This window comes from Mastomys coucha, unplaced genomic scaffold, assembly GCF_008632895.1.
Source record: "Mastomys coucha isolate ucsf_1 unplaced genomic scaffold, UCSF_Mcou_1 pScaffold13, whole genome shotgun sequence".
Lineage (NCBI taxonomy): Eukaryota > Metazoa > Chordata > Mammalia > Rodentia > Muridae > Mastomys > Mastomys coucha.
The window spans coordinates 32695318-32708512 of NW_022196895.1; the positions used below are offsets into that span (position 1 = coordinate 32695318).

The window sequence follows — 13195 nt, forward strand, 5'->3', positions numbered from 1 at the left end:
GAGGCTCCACACCAGTAGCAGGAGAGCTCCCCATGGGTGGAGGTCTGGAAGCCTTACTTGAAGGAGGTAGATGATCCACTGGAGGTGGTCCAGAAGTTTCTGGGGCTGAAATGTTTGCATCAAGCAACAAGGCTTAGTCCTCTGCAATTCTCATTTTATTCCTATCTTCTCATTTCACTTAACTTTGTTCATAGAATTGACTCAAATACAAATTATCATCATGCTATGAACGTACAAATAGGCTCTAAAGTATTTGCTATCAAAAACCCCTTCATATTCTATTTTCTCTTCCTTCTTTTAAAGAACTGCTCTACATAGCCTTGGCTGTCCTGAAACTTGAGTTTAATGTTTTTTAGATCAAGCTCAACTCAGACTCAAGAGAGATCCAACTACTTCTGAAAATTAATTACAGAAATGTTAAATCTCTCTTATCTCTACCTTATTTAGTCTTTACTATTGATTTAAGATTTAATTCTAACCAGTATTCTCTATGCATTCTTTAGGTGCTAGAGATCCCTAAGGCTGTCTTAGGTTCATCTTTAGGCCTCTCTACCCACACCCTCTCCTTTGGGAGAGGACCAAACCAAATCAAATAAAGCATACCACCACCTTCCAACCCTCCATTTAGGAAAATATATGCATATATTTTGGAGCACTCTAAAGTCTCTGAACTAGGCCAATATTTCACGTGTCATTTTATCTTGATAGCGTGGGATCAAAAATACTGTTAGTTTGTTCACCGTTTTTTAGTAGCATTCAAACAGTTCCTGGCTCTTGACAGCTTCCTGACAGGTGTTCAGTAAACACCGATTAAACAAACGAGTAAATAGCAAAATCTAAGATGTTTATAACACTAAGACTATAGGATCCTGGGAAGAGATCTAGGCAAGAAAAATTGAAAACCGTCTAAATGAGAGTATGGGGGCTGGAGAGATGGCTCAGTGGTTAAGAGCACTGACTGCTCTTCCGAAGGTCCTGAGTTCAAATCCCAGCAACCACATGAAGGCTCACAACCATCTGTAATGAGGTCAGATGCCCTCTTCTAGGGTATCTGAAGTACAGCTACAGTGTACCTAAATATAATAAAATAAATCTTTTAAAAAAAAAAGTATGGAGTCCTTTTTATCCAACATACCGTTTGCTAAAAAGATCGGGCTCAAAAAGCGCCTTCGCTGAGCCTTGGATTCCCAGCCCTTCTTACAGAGTCCTTGAGGAAAACAGGTCGATGGGACAGGCTTACCCCACACACCATCTATTCTTTTTTGTACAGGATTCTGCCCACAGCCCTCACCCACCTCTAGGGGATCCATCTTGTGGGGCCGCGATCCTCTTAGTCAGTGGAGTGCGTTTGGGTCCACCAGTCTGAGTCTGCAGCCCGTAGGAGAATTGTGGCGGGTCGTTCCAGCCGCGCTCCTTGTTGCCTGCGAAGGCGAGGAAGTGTGTGAAACGAGACCAGGAACCCAAGAGACCAACAGAGGATACACTGGGGTTGAGGGTACGGGAGAGGGCGAGTACCACCAGCCCGCCGGCCGTGCTCACCGGGCTTCACGTACAGCTCCGCCATCTCCACTTCCGCACCGCCAGCGGGGCATCACGTCATTTCCGGGGCGGTAGCTCGCTCACTCACTCAAGCTGCCTGGTGGTACAGGAGGAGCTGCCTAGAGAGCCCAGCACCAGTTCTTTAAAGGACAACTGACTAATCTGGGGACCTTATCACGGGATACCAAATAGGTAGTTTTTTCTAATGTCTCCTAGTTTGTTCTCAGAAGCAAATTCAAACACCCTAAGTTCCTGCTCTAACCACATACGTCCACCTCTGGAAGGTCACATATTAGTAGACTGCCCTGCACAATCTTTACATTCATTCATTTTCTCTAGGCTTGCTAACAAGAGCTCATCTTCAGTACTTAGATACGTTAACTCTTCAGAAGTCTTCTGACATGCCTTGGACAAGTGTCATCTGAGCTCCAACAACCCTCTGTTAACTCCTGGTTAGACTCCATGGTATCTTCTGTCTTCTCTGATTTGGTTGTTTCTCCTCTGAAAGTCTCAGAAGGAACCCCTTACAAGTAGGCCTACTTTAATATCTGATATAGAAAAGCTCTTAGAAATTGTTTGATGAATGAATGAGTCAGATTTCCATTATGAACCATGCCCTAATAATGACTACTGGCAGTCACCAACACCAAGCATACATACCCACCTCACACAGGCGGATGGCCCCCAATCTTAGCCCAGGTCAATATACTCATAACTAGTGAGGTCACTGAGGGATTTTTATTTGCACTGATTCTGCTATAAAGTTGCTGAGGTAGAGCCAATTGTCCAGGGCTGGACAGGGGCAAGGAGCAAAAGGACCCAAGGAAAGGGGTGCCACGGGCCTAAGTTATAGTGCAGGGCCTCTCAGTCATCCATATAAACAATGAACTTGGTAATAAATACAGAGTAGGCAAGGATCGGGGATGGGCAGGAAGGTGTGAGGCTCCAGAACCCTAGGGACTGGAAGAGTATAGAGCCTCTTTCCCCAGCCCTCTAAGATCAATTTAGGACATATGGAGAAGAGAAGGTTTTAGCCTGAAGGCATCAAGAAATGAGAAGACACCCCGCTTTCGAGGAGCTGCTCCAGCACCCCCAACCCCTCCTTTGAGTAGAGGGGGAGGAAGGGGGCTGCCTGGGGAGTCCATGGAGCTGGTCCGCTTGAGCCGCAGGCGAGCACGAGCCTGAGCACCCCAGGCCTTACCCCGAGCTGCTGAGGCCACTAGACACTTCTGGTACTGAACCTAGGAAGAATGGGAAGATGAACATCCAGCTTTCTGCCCCTGCACACCTAAAAGCTTCCATAGGGCAGGTAACTGGCCAAGAATCCTGTCTGACACAATGCCACAGTCATGTCTCCAGTATCTTTAGCATTACCAGGTGCCTCTCAGCAACAAAAAATAAAGCTTGACATTTAGTGAGCACTTAAGGAAAGCTAGACACTGTGTTAAGTGCTTTGTATGATAATTTAATTTAACCCAGTTATTTATGAAGTGTTGCTAAACTCATTTTGCAAATGAAGATAACCACAGTCCTGAGATTAATAAATGATTTGTCTAAGGCAGTGTGGTTCTCAACCTGTGGATTGAAACCTCCCACAGGGGTCACATATCAGATATTTACATTACAATTCATAACAGTAGCAAAATTAAAGTTATAAAGTAGGAACAAGATAATTTTATGTCTGGGGGTCACCACAACATGAGGAAGTATATTAAAGGACCACAGCATTAGGCTAAGAAACACTGGTCTAAGGTCTCACAAATAGAAAACATTAGAACTGACATTGACACCTAAGTCTGTCCAGCTGCAAAATTTGCACTCTTTTTGTTGTTGTTTTCTTTTTTTGAGACAGAGTTTCTCTGTGCAGCCTGGCTGTCCTAGAACTCAATCTATAGACAAAGCTGGCCTCAAAATTGCAGAGACCCACCTGCCTTGTGAATGCTGGAATTCATTCACTACTAGTGCCTGGTCAAAACATGCACTCTTAACTATACCTACCACTAAGAGATTCTCCTCCAGTCTCTGCAAAACAGATTCTCTGGTGAGGAAAAAATCTACAAACTCAACCCATTCCCAAAATAACTATCTCAATCAAACTCTTATTTAAATTATTCAGAGCAGATTCTACTTAGCCCCCCTCAACTTCCTCTTGTTTATCTGCAGTCGCTCAAGTAGGTAAAATCCACAAATCTCACTTTACTGCCCTACTTAAAACCCTTAAAGGGTCCTTAGTGCTCCAGGCTAATCTTTATGGTTCTCATGACCTGGCTTCTGCCATTCTTTTTGTTCTCATCTATCCTCTTGCAGGCCAGGCATACCATGTTCTTTGAGGCACTCTAGTTCACTAACACCTCTCTCACATCCACCCCTGAGGTTCTCTGGTATACCTGCCTTATGTCTCTTCCCTTGGCACTCTAGTCCACTAACACTCTTTCGCATCCGCTCCTGAGGCTATCTGGTATACCTGCCCATGTCTCTTCCCCTGGCATACTTCTTTGGTTGCCTTTTTCTCCCCTACTGGTAGCCTTTCTGCCTCTTGAGGAACCATCTCCATTGTCACATGGTATGTATCTTCTTTCTGATGTGTTTATGTTCTACTCGAGTATTCTGCAATGGCAAAGGCTGTGCGGACCTTCTATACAGATGAATTCTCAGGATTAATTATAGTAGTTGGACCCTACAGACACTCATTTGTTGAATTAATAAGTGAATTGAATTAAGTGAACTAAATAGTGTAGTTTAAGCATCCTACATTCTTTTAAAAAAGATTTACTTATTTAATGTATGAGTGCTCTATCTGCATGCACATATGTATGCCAGAAGAAGGCATCAGGTCCCATTATAGATGGTTCTGAGCTATCATGTGGTTGCTCGGAATTAAACTCAGGACCTCTGGAAGAGCAGACAGTGCTTAACCACTGAGCCATCTCTCCAGCCTGCATCCTACATTTTAATGGCCACATACATCAAGAAGTATGTTGAATCAGTAAAATGGGGCCCACTCTATACAGCACAACTTCATCCAAATGCTGAAATGTGTTATGTATTATATGTGTCCATAAGTGTGTGCATGTGTGTGTGTACCTTGTATTAGCATTCCCCACGCTTTAAGATAAGCAGAAATAGCAATTATTATGTGGAATGCCCTAGACTTCAAATAGTAGTAACCAACACAAAACTTAGCAAAAACAGCATTAAAAAGCCAGATATATTTGTGAACCAGATTTGGCCCTGGGATCACTGGGTTTGGTTTAAGAAGAGCTGCCCATCTTGAGCCCATTGCATGGTACAGAGTGACCACAGGTAAAAACCTCTCCCATGCCCATTCCATCCCTAACTCACCATGCAGGCAGCTTGCACAGCTTCAGAGAGTCCCCCAGCATGAGGCTGGCACCAGAAAGCTGCACACTGGAAGCTCTGACAACCAAGATCAGCGATGAGGCCAAAGGTATGTGGATCACGGCCAACACCAATAAAGGTTACAAGGCGAACAGGGCACTGCCACAGTGGCTCTTCCTCTGCACCAGCCTCTGCCTGCCCACATAAAGCCTCATCACTATAAACTAAACAATGGCCAGACCCCAAACTTCCAGAACCAAGTAAAGACACACCCCCCCTACCTCAACATGCCTGTTCACCCTCCAAGGCCCTGAACTTCACCCGTTAGTGGTACCTGAATAGGATGTGCAGTCATCAGAGAGTCAGACACACTGAGTATAGCAGGGACCCAGGTTTTCCGGTCTCCCCGGGCAGCGAGGGTACCAATGGCCTCATTCAGCACGTTCATACCTGAGGAGACATCCCTACTGTGTTGTCTGGCTTGGATAGAAAGGGTCTCCTGGGAGTTTCTAGGACTCTTTCATTAATTTAGGATTCAAAAAGATGGGAAGAGAATAGATGGAGCTGAGCTTGGAATTCTGAGTTGGAAGAAGGGATATATTTCAGGCTATATAAGGAGGCCATGCAAGAACTCTCAAGATTAGCTACAGCATAGACCTTACTTCACCCATTTCCCCTTTCCTAACATACCCACATCCATCCGGCCCCCTCAGTCCTCACCCATAGCTTTGGTGACTGGTAGGATCCCCATGTACAGTGCCTCATACTTCTGAGCAGCCTGGCTCACTGCATCCAGCAACTCCACTGAAATATACACATCACACACTAAGCTAGTATAGAAACTCAATTACCCCTTTCCCAACTCTTCCTTTGTGTAGTTTGAAGACAGGGTTTCACTATGTAACCTGGAACTGGCCTGAAACTTTCTATGAAGAACAGACTGACCTTAAGTGTATGACGGTCTTTCTATTTCTGCCTTAGTGCTGGGATTACAGGTATGCCTTACCATTCCCAGCTTCCCCACACTAATGAATATGCTAGGACTTGAGCTAGAACTGTTGCTAGTACAGGAAAAACCTATAGATGCACCTCCAATTCACTGTTTTGGGTCCTTGGGTCTGGACTCTCCTGGGAGGAGCTAAATAACCATGAACCCCAGTGCCCTTAGCACCTCCATCTTTCACAAAAGCATCCCGATGTTGCAGTGCAGCATGCCCTTCCTCATACCTTGCCTTGGTAAGTCTTCAGGGGAAATAGGATCTGGGGAACAGCAAGCAGCTTCTCCACTGACTCCCACCCTCTCTGACAAGATCTAAAATACAAAGCAGGCAGCATGAGGTACACAGGAGAGACATCAGGGTAAGGGGCCAAGCTCACCCTATCCCAACTCCACATTCCCTGCCCACCACTGGCCTTCACCTGTGCACAGAGCCCCTGTAGAGCACTTGCTATGGCTTTTGCGGGCACATCACAGCGAAACACATGACATTTGAGCATACAGCTGTCTTTGTCACCCGCAACAAAAGCAAAGTCCCTGGCGGGAGCAGAGATGAAGCTAGTTAGGGGCAGGGGCTTCCAAGTGCCTGTAAGAGGCTTCTAAAGTTAGGGTTAAGATATGGCACAGTTGGAATGGGGAAGTCAGGGGTAGGGCTTAAGAGGACCTAGTTATCGCATACCTGTCACTGTTCCAGAAGCATGTGGGAGCACAGGAGAAAGTCAGCTCAGTCTCTCAGACTCTCCCCTATCTGTCCCTGCTGAGCTGGGCCCACCCACCCCAACCAGGGATGAACCAGGCAGGGAAGGCCGTGCTGGGTCCACATCAGAGGATCTGTGTCCAAGGGTTCAGCATCAGTGGGGATCACAGCCTGCAAGGGGGAAGGGGGAAGCAACTCTCGCTTGGGGGAATGCAGAAGTCCTCACCGGCCCTTGGAGCTGCCCACACCCCATACACGGATGTGAACCAGAGGCTGACAATGGATCAGACTGTGGTCCAGGGGATTCAGCAGGCTCATGGCATCTTTTTTCAGGATCATCAGCATGTTCTGGCCCTGCCAAGGACAGGGAGTTGACAGATAAAGGTGGCTAATGTGGCAAACAAGCAATTCAGGAAAAACCGACCTCTGCTGAGGCATAGGCTGACCCCCTGGGGAAATCAATCAGACAGCTCACCTCACCCCAGGCACCATCGTGAGGCTGGCTCCGGTTTCGGGTCTGGGCCAGCTGCTGGATACAGTTATTGACAGCAATACTGCTCTTCCCTGGTGCCAGGTCCTCCTCAGGGACCTCTACCCAGCCCAGAGACCGGACTGCAAAGCACTGACAAGATAGGGAAAAAGAAGTGACGAGGATGTCGAGTGGAGTGGTGGATCATACAGGATCCACACATATAAACTCAGGCAGTCCTACTCTTTACACTTAGCCAGCCCCACTCTTTACTATTCTACCCCTAATCTTTCTCTTGAGATCTTCCAATGTCTTAACTGGTTACTATGTCCAATCACTACCTTAGCTCCTGGCTCCAGGCTCCGGACATAGGAATCTTCACTATACCATGTCAGAGAGTTACTGGAACAGAGAGATTAGAGACAGTAAAAGGATTAGGATTCCTACATTAGAGGCAATGGTGAAACCTAGCCTACCTGACTGAGCACAGACCAAAATATATTTGGGACAAGACCCAAAATATAGCCCCACAAATGCAAACCCAGAAAAAAATAGGGCACGGAATATAGTAAATCAACAATGAGTGTTTAAAATTTGAAGCAATTCAGGACACAGACATAAACTAAAAGACAAACATGGATATGAACTAAAAATGTGGACAAAAATCTTCAAACCAGAAGATAGCCTACAACATAGAATAGGAACCCCAAAAGAAATTAAGCCAATGGATGGGATCTATTAGGTCAGGACAGAGAATACAGAACACAGATCTAATAAGAACTTGCAACAGACAAAATTCAGAATACTCAAAGTCAAGAATATGAGACAAGCCGGGTGGTGGTGGCACACGCCCTTAATCCCAGCACTTGGGAGGCAGAGGCAGGTGGATTTCTGAGTTCGAGGCCAGCCTGGTCTATAGAGTGAGTTCCAGGACAGCCAGGGCTACACAGAGAAACCCTGTCTCGAAAAACAAACAAACAAACAAACAAAAAAGAATATGAGACAAAGCCAAGTACAAACAGAGCCCCCAAACAGACAAGAGTCCCCAGGAGCACAGCTTAAAAGCAAACTGTGGAGACAGGCATGGGATCATCTCTATGAGTTCCAGGGCAGCCCAGTATACACAGTGAGTTCCAGGCCAGTTAGGGCATTCATATACAGTGACACTGACCTGAGACCCTGTCTCAGAAAAAGTAAAAAAAAAAAAAAAAACAATTTGGGGATCCAGCTGCATTCCTTTGAGTGCTACAATAACCTCAAGGATTTCATTGGGCCGGGACCACCCCTGTTACCTCCGGTTCAGTGAACTGTCCAAGCTGGAGAAAGATCTCCCCTTGGGGGGTCGTAGTTCCCAAATGCCCTCTGTTCCCTATGGAGTAGAGATTAGTCAGTACAGCAGCAGGCCTAGGTCCACTCATAAGCTCAGGCTCCCTCCTCTTGTTCTACCTACCCTTCCTGGGTCCTCTGCACCTGCTAGCTCCCAGGTTGGGCGCTGCCACTGAGTGCTACCGCTGGGTACATGCCAGTAATAAGTTCCTGCAGCATCACGGATCTTTCTCCAGCCAGGGGGTAGGCCTGTTTCCCCTTCCAGATTTTGGTCCCCCCACAAGTCATCTACAGGAACAAGGGGTTAAAAAGCAAGGGCACATGTTATTCGTGAGCTTCCAACACTTCTGTCATAACCCTCGCTCCATCCCATAGGAGACAGCCCTAAGTAGGTATCAATTCCCATCTTAGAGATAGCACATGCAAAGATCAAAGTTCAATTATCGCCTGGTTCTCATCCCCGAGAGCCACCCCACCCCAGTACCCCCTCCCCCCGTGTTTGAATCTCGGGTAGCCTTCCTTCATCCCTTATCTCCCCTCGGCTTTTGGTGCCCCCAAACCGGACCCTCAGTGCACACCATCGCAGTTGACCAGAATGATGGCCAGCATATAATCCTTGCCCAGCATAGTCTCTGCCGGCCTGCGCTCTCAGCCCAAGGCGACCTCCGGAGCTGCAGGGGCCACAAGCCCAGCCTCTCTGCGCCGGAGACCGCCGGGCCAACTGGCACCGCGCAAACAAACGCTGGGCGGGATAGGGATGGCCTTGGGGGAGGGCAGAGGCGGGCCTGAGCTGCTTGCGCGCCTGGTTTCCCGAGTCCTCGCGTGTTTCTGTACGTTTGACACTACGAGCTCCACACCGCTCCGTCCCTCGGACGGCGGAAGACCGGCGAGGAGATAGTGCACACTGCGCACCAGGGCGCGAATGAGATCATCGCGTGGAGCATGAGATCATCACGCCCCGACCTTTACCCATGCGCGCACTCAGCACAAGACTAGACAGGAGCACTACAAGGGCCTTATCTGCCACAGCCTTCACCCAAAACGCCCCGCCTTCCCCTCCCCAACCCCCGAAATGCCCCGGAAGTGCCTCTAAAATTGGAAGTAGCCTTTGACATGAGGAGGCGGGGCTGCGCGTGCGCAACAAGTTCGGCGGGGGAAGATGGCGGATGACAAGGTGAGTTGAAAGCGAGGGCTGCTTCATTCGGCGTGGTATTCACGTTCCTTAACCATTTCAGTTTTGAACAGAGACTCAGAGATAACTCTTTTTTTTTCTGAGTTCCTGTGTCAACTGCCTCAACAGTAGGGGGCATTAGGTGAAGGGTTACCCTTCTGGGGATGGACACGGTACCTTACTATGAGAACATATTCAAATATATTCACTCTGTAAAATTCCTCTCTCGGGTCCATTCTCTAGCCCCTGAAGTCTGCCTTACAAATACAGCGTTTCCAGTCCACTCTTACCACCACCCTCATTCAAACACGCCTTGCTCACTCGTTGAATTTCATACACACATGCTACCAGACTTTTAGTCATACCGTGTTCTTTTAGTCATACTCTTGCTGGCAGTTATTCTCTCACATAGCCTTGTATCATGTTCAGTTCGGAATGGCCTAAGCGTATATCAGGTTAGCCTCGAATTGTACATGGAACTGCTTCAGTCCATTATCCATAGTTGGTCTGGAAGCCCATTGTCGCCCATAGATTTCCTAATACCCTGCCAGTTTCTCAGCTACTGGAACACAGCAGAGAAAGAAGACCAATGAGCATTTTCAGCAAGCTTGTGCTTTAGTCATAGTGATTCCTGCATAAAGCTAAAGTGGAAGTTCCTCTACTTGCTATATGATTCTGTAACAGTCATTATAAATTCCTGGTGCACATTCCACCTTTCACCTCCCTGTTCCCCACGCACATGCTTTTTTTTCAATGTCTGTCTTCCTATATCACTGCCGTCTCAGGAAGGTTTTGTAGGAAGAGATTTATTTGGTTCTTCCCGTCATCCCTCCCACAGCTCACCTAGTTCCTAGCCTCTGATAAAATTGAGCAGGGCATGGGACTGGGTCAAGTCTGCTGGAGCCAGCCTCTCCCTTGTCCTAGGATTCTCTGCCCAAGCTTAAGGACCTGACATTTCTCAAGAACCAGCTGGAGCGCCTACAGCAGCGTGTGGAAGATGAAGTCAACAGTGGTGTAGGTCAGGTAAGGGTCCAATTGCTCTTGGAAATGTTGAAAAGAGATTTTTTTTTCTTTTTCTTTTTCTTTTTTTTCTTTCTTTTTTTTTTTTTAATTTTTGCAGTGGACATTGAGGGCCCAAGCCAAGTCTCCCTGAGAAAATAGCATTTGAGCTGGTTATTGTGGTCCACACAGGTTGAAGGCCAGGCTGGCCTACCTAGAAAGCCGTAGGCCAACCTATACACAAGGCCAGTGCTCCATACAGGAGACCTTGTCGCCAAACCAGAAAGTGGGAAGAGGGGAATAGTACCTGAGCTGAGATCTTACATGGGTTTTAAGTAGATGAAGGGGGTGTGTGTGTGAACATTCCAGGTACCACATAGATAGAGCCTAGGTGGTAAAGCTGGAGTCAGATGGTTAGTTCGTAGTTATCAGAGACCACAACACTAGGAAGTGAAGCAGGAGAAACGGAGGGGCTCAGGTTCCTTTGGCATTCTGGCTGGCTGAGTGGAGTTCTGGTTAGAGTCCTCTGAACCTATTATGGGGTTGGGACTCCTACGTTCTTTTTTGCAAGCTCCAGAATTTTTAGATAATCTCTGGAGAAAAGAACACAGCTGTCGGCAGTGAGGAGCAGGCGGCCGAATGCTCTAAGCCCAGCTCAGCCCCTAGGCAGGGAAAAGGAGAGCACACCTGATTTCCTTCTTGTTTTTTTTTTTTTTTTTTTTTCCCTGCAGGATGGTTCACTCTTGTCCTCCCCATTCTTCAAGGGATTCCTGGCAGGATACGTGGTGGCCAAACTGAGGGCATCGGCAGTATTGGGCTTCGCAGTGGGCACTTGCACTGGCATCTATGCGGCTCAGGCATACGCTGTGCCCAACGTGGAGAAGACTCTGAAGAACTACTTTAGGTCACTACGAAAGGGGCCCGACTAGAGCCTTTGGGGAAAGCACGATGAGCGTGCTGGGCCTGCAGGTAGAGGCCTTCCGATCGCAGACACTCTATCTGGCTTCCCCCGCTATTGCTCGTGTGCTAACTCCGCCCATTCTGCCTCTCTCATCCTTGCCTTTCTTCCTGCAGAGAGTGGACAGTGCTTTGTCGGCCTGCACCCACCTAGACTCCTTCCCTCCCTAGTTCCATGGGACTGACCCCAGAACTACGGGTTCATGAGCCCCCTCTTCAAGACCTAACTGGAACGTGCCGCTGTCTCTGATCCTCAGTATTCTCTCTGGTGACGTACCACAGTTCCATACTCAGTTTCCTACAAATGTGTCCCAGCCCTTCTTTCCCTTGCTAGCTACCCAAGCCACCCCAGGGTCTGGTGTGGGCCATGAGTGTAGAAGATGGGGGTGTGCCAGGCCTAGCTCGCCCGAGACAGGCTCGCTGGACCCTGTTGCTGTTCCTGTCCACTGCCATGTATGGTGCCCACGCGCCATTCTTAGCACTGTGCCATGTGGATGGCCGAGTGCCCTTCCGGCCCTCCTCAGCTGTGTTACTCACTGAGCTGACCAAGCTCCTGTTGTGCGCCTTCTCCCTCCTGGTAGGCTGGCAGACATGGCCCCAGGGCAAGCCACCCTGGCGCCAGGCTGCACCCTTTGCACTGTCAGCCCTGCTCTATGGCGCCAACAACAACCTGGTGATTTATCTGCAGCGCTACATGGACCCCAGCACCTATCAGGTGCTGAGCAATCTCAAGATTGGAAGCACAGCTCTGCTGTACTGCCTCTGCCTTGGACATCGTCTCTCTGCACGGCAGGGGTTGGCACTGCTGCTGCTGATGGCTGCAGGAGCCTGCTATGCATCAGGTGGCTTTCAGGAACCTGTGAACAACCTTCCTGGGCCCCCATCAGCAGCCGGAGCCCGTCCCATGCCCTTGCATATCACTCCGCTGGGACTTCTGCTCCTCCTCCTATACTGCCTCATCTCCGGCTTGTCCTCCGTGTACACAGAGCTGATCATGAAGCGGCAGCGGTTGCCCTTGGCTCTTCAGAACCTCTTCCTCTACACTTTTGGGGTGATCCTGAACCTTGGACTGTATGCTGGCAGTGGCCCAGGTCCAGGCTTCCTGGAGGGTTTCTCTGGATGGGCAGTGCTTGTGGTGCTGAACCAGGCTGTCAATGGGCTGCTCATGTCAGCCGTCATGAAGCATGGCAGCAGCATCACGCGCCTCTTCATCGTGTCCTGCTCACTCGTGGTCAATGCTGTGCTGTCAGCAGTGCTGCTACAGCTGCAGCTCACAGCCATCTTCTTCCTGGCCGCAGTGCTCATTGGTCTGGCTGTATGTTTGTACTATGGTAGCCCCTAGGTCCTTGACCACCTCCACTCACTTGTGACTGTGTAAATTGGATGCAACCACCAGAGTCACCTCCCATCCCCCCTGCAATCCCCAGCAGCCCTGTAACAAGTGCCTTGAAAGGAAGGCTAAGGTGTCCAGGTTAGCCTCTGCATGTTCAGGTGGGAGAGTTACCTCTAGGAGGCATAAAGAGTGAGCTTGGTTAAGGAACACCTAACTGCACTCCTGTATTCCTTCATACTCAAGAGGTGGGAGCCCCAAACCCAGGCCTGGGCGGCCTGTCCTTGAAGAACCCTGCCTTGTCCTGCATGTACATGGCTGCTTCAAGTGACTCGTCAGTCTTCTTCTTCTTTTTTTTTTTTTTTTTTTTT

The 13195-nt window shown here is 48.5% G+C and overlaps 3 protein-coding genes across 7 annotated transcripts in view; 1 reads left to right on the top strand and 2 right to left on the bottom strand.

Moving 5' to 3' along the window:
• Positions 1-2127, bottom strand: part of Sra1 (steroid receptor RNA activator 1) — a 4464-nt gene extending 2337 nt beyond the window's left edge. Inside the window, exons 1-3 of the mRNA XM_031366371.1 lie at positions 1540-2127; positions 1296-1421; positions 6-105 (exon numbers count right to left, since the gene is read on the bottom strand). Coding sequence (XP_031222231.1) covers positions 6-105; positions 1296-1421; positions 1540-1564 — 251 coding nt within the window. The 5' untranslated portion in view covers positions 1565-2127. The remainder of the gene's footprint in view (positions 1-5; positions 106-1295; positions 1422-1539) is intronic.
• Positions 2128-2258: 131 nt separating this feature from the next.
• Positions 2259-9294, bottom strand: Apbb3 (amyloid beta precursor protein binding family B member 3). 3 transcript variants are annotated; one of them, XM_031365398.1, is made up of 13 exons: positions 8946-9294; positions 8492-8655; positions 8334-8410; positions 7383-7443; positions 7048-7194; positions 6799-6926; positions 6555-6560; positions 6298-6412; positions 6106-6190; positions 5599-5682; positions 5213-5328; positions 4882-5073; positions 2259-2780 (listed from the first exon to the last, which is right to left on the bottom strand). In XM_031365398.1, exons 1-13 carry the CDS (start codon positions 8992-8994, stop codon positions 2544-2546), a joined length of 1461 nt encoding a protein of 486 aa, XP_031221258.1. In that variant the 5' UTR covers positions 8995-9294; the 3' UTR covers positions 2259-2543. The 3 variants fall into 3 exon arrangements, with proteins under 3 accessions (XP_031221258.1, XP_031221260.1, XP_031221259.1); XM_031365400.1 differs by having other exon boundaries at positions 4882-4956; positions 8946-9262; XM_031365399.1 differs by lacking the exon at positions 6555-6560 and having other exon boundaries at positions 8946-9262.
• Positions 9295-9396: 102 nt separating this feature from the next.
• Positions 9397-13038, top strand: Slc35a4 (solute carrier family 35 member A4). 3 transcript variants are annotated; one of them, XM_031365403.1, is made up of 4 exons: positions 9397-9541; positions 10463-10561; positions 11269-11506; positions 11612-11799. In XM_031365403.1, the coding sequence occupies exons 1-3, from the start codon at positions 9527-9529 to the stop codon at positions 11464-11466; spliced, it is 312 nt and encodes a 103-aa protein (XP_031221263.1). In that variant the 5' UTR covers positions 9397-9526; the 3' UTR covers positions 11467-11506; positions 11612-11799. The 3 variants fall into 3 exon arrangements, with proteins under 3 accessions (XP_031221263.1, XP_031221261.1, XP_031221262.1); XM_031365401.1 differs by having other exon boundaries at positions 9399-9541; positions 11269-13038; XM_031365402.1 differs by lacking the exons at positions 9397-9541; positions 10463-10561 and having other exon boundaries at positions 11412-11506; positions 11612-13038.
• The last annotated feature ends 157 nt before the right edge of the window (positions 13039-13195 follow it).